Source organism: Pistacia vera, unplaced genomic scaffold, assembly GCF_008641045.1.
Source record: "Pistacia vera cultivar Batoury unplaced genomic scaffold, PisVer_v2 Contig531, whole genome shotgun sequence".
Lineage (NCBI taxonomy): Eukaryota > Viridiplantae > Streptophyta > Magnoliopsida > Sapindales > Anacardiaceae > Pistacia > Pistacia vera.
This window is the reverse complement of record NW_022196370.1, coordinates 87016-93185: the sequence shown is the minus strand read 5'-3', so window position 1 is coordinate 93185 and position 6170 is coordinate 87016. Positions and strand designations below refer to the sequence as shown.

Sequence of the window (6170 nt, the reverse complement as noted above, 5' to 3'; positions counted from 1 at the left end):
GATGTGAAAACTGCATTCTTACATGGTGAGTTAGAAGAAAAAATATTCATGAGACAGCCCACTGGTTTCATAGATAAACAACTGCCTAATCATGTTTGTGTGTTGCATAAATCTTTGTATGGCCTCAAACAATCACCTAGGCAGTGGTACAAGATGTTTGACTCCTTTGTGTTAAGTATTGAGTTCTCTAGGAGCAAATACGATAGTTGTTTTTATTTTGCCTCTATTGATAAAATGCCTATATACTTGCTGCTATATGTAGATGATATGCTTTTAATAAGTAAATTTGCATAAAAAATAACTGAGTTGAAATCAAAACTAAATTTAGAATTTGCCATGAAAGATTTAGGGTGTGCTAGGAAGATCCTAGGGATGGTTATTGAAAGGAATAGAAAAAACCATGAATTAAGGATCCAGTAGTGTTCTTACCTACAAAAACTAGTCCTGAAATTTAGAATCTCAAATTCTAAACCTGTGAACTTGCCACAGCAAGCCATTTCACACTAAGCAAGTTACAATGTCCCAAATCTGACTCTGAGCTAATTAAAATGGAAAATGTGCCTTACTCTAACACAATAGGGTCTATAATGTATGCTATGATAAGTACAAGACCAGATCTTTCTTTTGCTATTTCATTACTTAGTCGTTTTATGGCTAACCTTGGAATGGAACATTGGAATGCAATGAAATAGTTGCTTAGATATATTAATGGCTCTTTGCATGTGGGATTGAATTATTGTAAAAGAAATTCTACACTTGATCTGGTTGGCTTTGTAGATTCTAATTTTGCAGGGGATAGGGACACAAGGAAGTCTACAACTTCCTACTATTTTACCTTGGGAGGTAATTGTGTCAGTTGGAAGTCACAACTGCAACCATTGGTAGCCTTATCAACCACGGAGGCAGAATATGTGGCTATGACGGATGTGTTCAAGGAAGCTGTATGGCTGCAAGGAATTTTGAAGGAGGCAAGTCTGTTGGACAGTATGGCAGTCATTTATTCAGATAGTCAGAGTGCCATACACTTAAGCAAAAATCCAATCTACCATGAGAGAACCAAACATGTTGATGTCAGGTTACATTTCGTCAGAGACTTAATTGCAAAGGGCATGATAGAACTGAGGAAGATTTCAACTGAAGACAACCCTGCAGACATGGGAACAAAAGTGGTTACTGTGGCAAAATTCAAGCACTGCTTGAATTTGCTACACATTGGGTGAAAGGGTTGGAAGAGCTAAGAAGCAATTGTGGGAAGGTTCTCTGCACTAGAATAGGTTGATGTGTTACTACTGGAGACTGACTTCAAGGTGGAGATTGTTAAAGGTGAAGTCAGAAACGCTACGTTTTGGCTTGCATCTTTAGTGAACTTTAATTAGAGAATGATCCAAGGGCTATAAAAGTGCCACCTGCCCAACTTTATTAAAAGGGATCTCTCCCTCACGAAAACAGATCTGAAGCTATCTCATTTTGGGTTTTTCTTCTCTGTAAGGTTTTTGTTCTTGCGAAAAACATTCTCCTTGANTCGGCCTTGACTCCGGTCCGGTTCACTATAAAACCCAGTATATACTTGAAAACCGTTTCGGACCGATAACAGATCGAAGAAATAGTGTCGAATTGCCGATTGACCTGGGACCTGGTCAACTTCTGGGCATTATTAATTTTTTTGGGGTATTTTTGAAATAAATAAAAATTTTAGGGACTAATTGGAACTTTTTTAGAAAAATTTTTGTAATATATTAAAATTTGAGGGATTAATTAATTTTTAAAAAATAAAATTGTCGCTGACTTCGTCAGTTCAACTGGTTGGCCAATGACTCGGATAGGAAAACAGGTTGTCTTCTGGTCTGGGTTTTAAACAATGCTAATGAGATATCCATATCAATAATACGGTCGTCAATTAGACATACATTGACTTTAACATTCAACTCTGCTTAAACTCGTCAATTTGCAAGGGATAATGTTAAAGGTGAAGTCAGAACGCTATCGTTCTGCTTGCACCTTTAGTGACCTTTGATTAAAGAATGAGCAGAACCTTTAGTGACCTTTGATTAAAGAATGATCCAATGGCTCTCAATGTGCCACCTGGCTAGCTGTAGAAAAAAGGACCTCTCCCTCACGAAAAAAGATTGACTCTTTCATTTTTGCGTTTTTCTTCTCTATAAGGGTTCTTTGTCTTGTGCCCAACATTCTCCTTGATTGTTGTATTCTGAGTTGTGATCAAGTGATCACATATTGGGGGTTTTAGTTTACTCTTTGTGAAGAAGTGCCAAGTTGAATATTTCTTTGTGATTAGTCTACAGTTGTGTATTAAGAGAGTTTTGTGAGATCTATTGAGAAGAGTTGAATGTTGTTTGTATAAACTGAACAAAGGTTAAATCTAGTGCTGAGAGCCCATCAATTTTAGAGCTCAACGTTAATGTAAACTATCCCTTAAAGGATAGTTGAACCACGGTAAAATTCTTGTTTTGTGGTTTATTTTGTGATTGATTGTGTGTTTAGATTGTTGTTGATGAGTAGATTGATTTAGGCTGGGTTTCTAGCAGTGATATCAGAGGCTTAAATATGAAGAATGCACCGCGAAATCAAGAACATTTACAGATTGTAAGCAATGAACCACAATGGTTTACTCAGAAATCTTTGAAGATCCACATTTAATGCTACTGAATCAGTGTATTCTGGGTCTGTCTACTGATTCTTAAATCTACTTCTCCTATTGGGATTGAAAAATTACAAACGAGGCCTAAGCACTCGGAAGACTTGCATTTTAGAACATTTTACTTGAGAGCATACAAATTAGAATATCAACACCAAAATCTTGGAAGAAGATAATGTCTAAAGTATTCGTATCCAAACCAAGTGATGCAGAAAGATCCAAACAACTTAAAGAACAAATAAATGTAATAACCATCAGTCTTTGAACATGGCACAACAATAAAGTAATATTTTGCTTAAGGATTATGACCTACTCATAAATTATGAAGACAAACAACAACACCCAAATAAAAATCATTATAAACCTATGCAGGCTGCAGGTCAGGAATATAAATCTTGTAAAGCATTTAAAACATTTTCTCCCCATAGTTTTTGGGAGAAATTACAATATCATGCAGATGATTCTACATATTTGCGTCCCTCGGCAAACTGGAAATTACCACCCACAATTGGACTATAACACATGCAAGAGGAACACAAACAACATCGGCCTTCTTTCACTTTAAGAACCACAGCATACTGATTTCTCTGGAGCAGCTGCTGAACCCTTGGCAGCGTCTGGTTTACTGATCTTGATAGTTTGAGGCTGCATGACAATGTCAAATGCATGAAACATCAGTTTAAAATATTAAATCAATCATCATACTCATATGAAAGTTGAGTAAAGAAAATACATACTTCTGCTTTTGAGTCAGTCTCTGCAAGTCTTTGCTTTATATCTCTTGCAATTGAAAAGAAAACCTGCTCCACATTGAAATTTGTTTTTGCACTCTGCACAAGTATCTCAGCACTATCAGAGACTATATAATTTGATAGCTTTCAAATCTCTGCTAGCTAGCTCCCCCCTGGGGTTTATAATCACCACTAAATTTTGTAACATACCGTCTCAAAAAATTTGATACCATATTCATCAGCTAGTGCTTGGCCCTTTGCAGTTGGGACAGCCTACAAAAAGAGTTAAATAAAATAAAGGGTACTTTCCGTTAGGTCTAGAAAAGAAGCTCAAGCTAATTTTATACAAGTGTTTTAACTCATTACCCTTTTGCTCTCATCCATGTCGGCTTTGTTACCCACCAATATTTTGTTGACATTATCAGCAGCATGTTGCTCTATGTTTCTCATCCAGTTCCTGATGTCTGCATAATATTTTGATTAAAGGTTAAGAGAAACATCAAAATTTTGGTTTCCACTATCTTTCAGTAATTTAGCTCACTGAAGAAATGGGGTGAACGAAAAAGGCATGAGTACGATATGCCAAATATGTAGAAACAAGACATGAAGAGAAAGATAAAGGCATACTATTAAAAGATGACTCATCTGTCACATCATAGACCAGCAATATGCCCATGGCTCCTCTGTAATAAGCTACACAAGAAAAAGTTAAGAAAGGTCAAACAATTTGAACAAACAAAAGGAAATGGACATTTAAGAACATCCCGATTCTCAATAACCAAATCAAACATTGAACCGATGTAATAACATGGAAATAGAGTGAGAACCATTAATGTCGTCTCCAAAGGGAGGCCAGGCAAAATTTAAGAAACTTGGAAACGCATACAATCAGATTAGCTATTTCAGAACAAAGAGCAACATTTTTGGCATTCAACAAGCACCCAATTACCAAACCTTTAAGAATACTATGACAAGTAGGAACCTGTTGTAATTGTTCGAAAACGTTCTTGTCCAGCAGTATCCCATATTTGTAATTTAATGCGCTTCCCGTCTAGCTCAATGGTCCTAATCTTAAAATCAATCCTGAAAAGGGCATTAAAAGTTCAGGAGAATGCACAAAAACCATTGACTACTAATAGTACAAGATTTAAGGAGTTAAGAGCAAACCCAATTGTGGTAATGAAACTCGTTGTAAAAGAATCATCTGAGAAACGCAATAGCAGGCAACTTTTTCCCACCCCTGCACATATACGTTAAAGTAAGCATAGAATAGGGCTCATAACTACCGCTTCCCTTGTGGTCGGATGGCAAGCCCTTTAGCCACTGGGGTTAGCTATACCCAGGGGTCTTATATTCGAGTCGCCGGAGAGGCAATTACCGGGTTTACCCCAACAAAAAAAAGGGCTCATAACTTGAAATACATATGTTTACTAAGACACATCAAACATTTACGATCAACTGTATAATAAAAAAACCAAAAAACTTGATCTATTAATTCAAACAGTCGATACGGAACATTAAAACTGCTAGACAAACAATAACTAAAAGCTTGAGCTGATAATTGCAGAAGCTTAGAGTGTAAGTAGCCATGTCACAGGATTAACTTAAACAAATGTTTGAAACTCTAATACTTCCCTGCTTTGCATGCCAAAGGAATAATAGGCGTAGCATGTAGAACCAAATACAGGAAATTAAGAACGAAACGTGCCTGAAAATACATGGCTGTAGTAATAGGTAACCAAACTAGATACAAAATGAAGTTACTTAAATTCAAACCAGAGGCCCGATCATAGCACAAGTAGTCATCTCATGCCATGAACTTAATCAAACGAGATATTCTAACAAAAGCTACATATATCGATGATCACTAGTAAAATAAAATCAACCTCGACAAACTCTAATGAATGTTTAAAAAGCTGAAAGTACAAGAACCAAACAAATTCAAAAAGGCACTTGAAGATTTGGAAGTACTTCTTAAAGACGCTTTATAAGTGCAGTTTCAGAAAGCAATTTTAAGATTGAAAAAACTTTTCAAGTGTTAACTCACAAAAGTGGTTTTTCAAAAAGCACATTCAAGTGCTTTTTGCTGAAAGCTCACACCCAAATAACACCAGTAACCGAAAAAACTCAAGGAGTTGAGCTTAAAATTTTTACATTAGAAAAAAAAAAAAAAAAAAAGTAATAATAAACCCTCAATTATTATGATAAGCACAAAAAAGTCTTCAAAGTTATGCAAATTAAGCCATTCAAGCCACCGAACAAACAAATGATTGGATCACAAAACAGCGAACAAACGCCTCTAATCAGATTTACACATTTTCAATCAAATAAACAAGAGCAAAAGCCCGCAGTTTCAGTCAACTGAGTAACCATCACTAAAGCTAAACTTAAATTCAACATAAACAAAGAGAAAAGATACTTGCCACTGTCGCCGATGAGAAGGAGCTTGATCAGGTAATCATAATCGGCGCGAGCTCTAGCCGGCGCAGCCGCCATTTCTCTTGAAGCTTTCTTCGATAAACAAGAAACAGGTCTCTCTGTTTACTTTCAGATCTGCAGCTTTAGAGCCTTCTGGTCTCGTATTAGATCAAGAAGGCTGGCTGGCTGGGCGAGCTGGCTCGAGAGAGGGAGGAGTCGAGCAACAAATGCTTTGCCTTTAACCTCACAAGTAACCAGAGTTAAGTACTGTATTTGGTTTTGGTGGGGCAGGAATCTAGTGTCTTTGGGTGTAACGAAGAACCAGTTGTTAGGATGACGTGGCAGTATGGTGATAACTGATAAATGGT

The 6170-nt window shown here is 36.7% G+C and overlaps 1 protein-coding gene across 1 annotated transcript; it reads right to left on the bottom strand.

Moving 5' to 3' along the window:
* Positions 1–2868: 2868 nt before the first annotated feature.
* On the bottom strand, positions 2869–5880 carry LOC116107297 (ras-related protein RABE1c-like). The gene is made up of 8 exons (XM_031393583.1): positions 5808–5880; positions 4552–4624; positions 4367–4467; positions 4012–4077; positions 3751–3848; positions 3595–3657; positions 3391–3483; positions 2869–3298 (listed from the first exon to the last, which is right to left on the bottom strand). Exons 1-8 carry the CDS (start codon positions 5878–5880, stop codon positions 3215–3217), a joined length of 651 nt encoding a protein of 216 aa, XP_031249443.1. The 3' UTR covers positions 2869–3214.
* Between the last annotated feature and the right edge of the window lie 290 nt (positions 5881–6170).

Bases quoted from the DNA above. Each gene is read 5' to 3' on its own strand.
- LOC116107297 (XM_031393583.1), bottom strand. From the start codon at position 5,880: ATGGCGGCTGCGCCGGCTAGAGCTCGCGCCGATTATGATTACCTGATC. The intron at 4,625-5,807 runs GCAAGTATCTTT...GTATATGTGCAG, and splicing joins CCTTCTCATCGGCGACAGTG to GGGTGGGAAAAAGTTGCCTG. The intron at 3,484-3,594 runs GTATGTTACAAA...ATACTTGTGCAG, and splicing joins GTATCAAATTTTTTGAGACG to AGTGCAAAAACAAATTTCAA.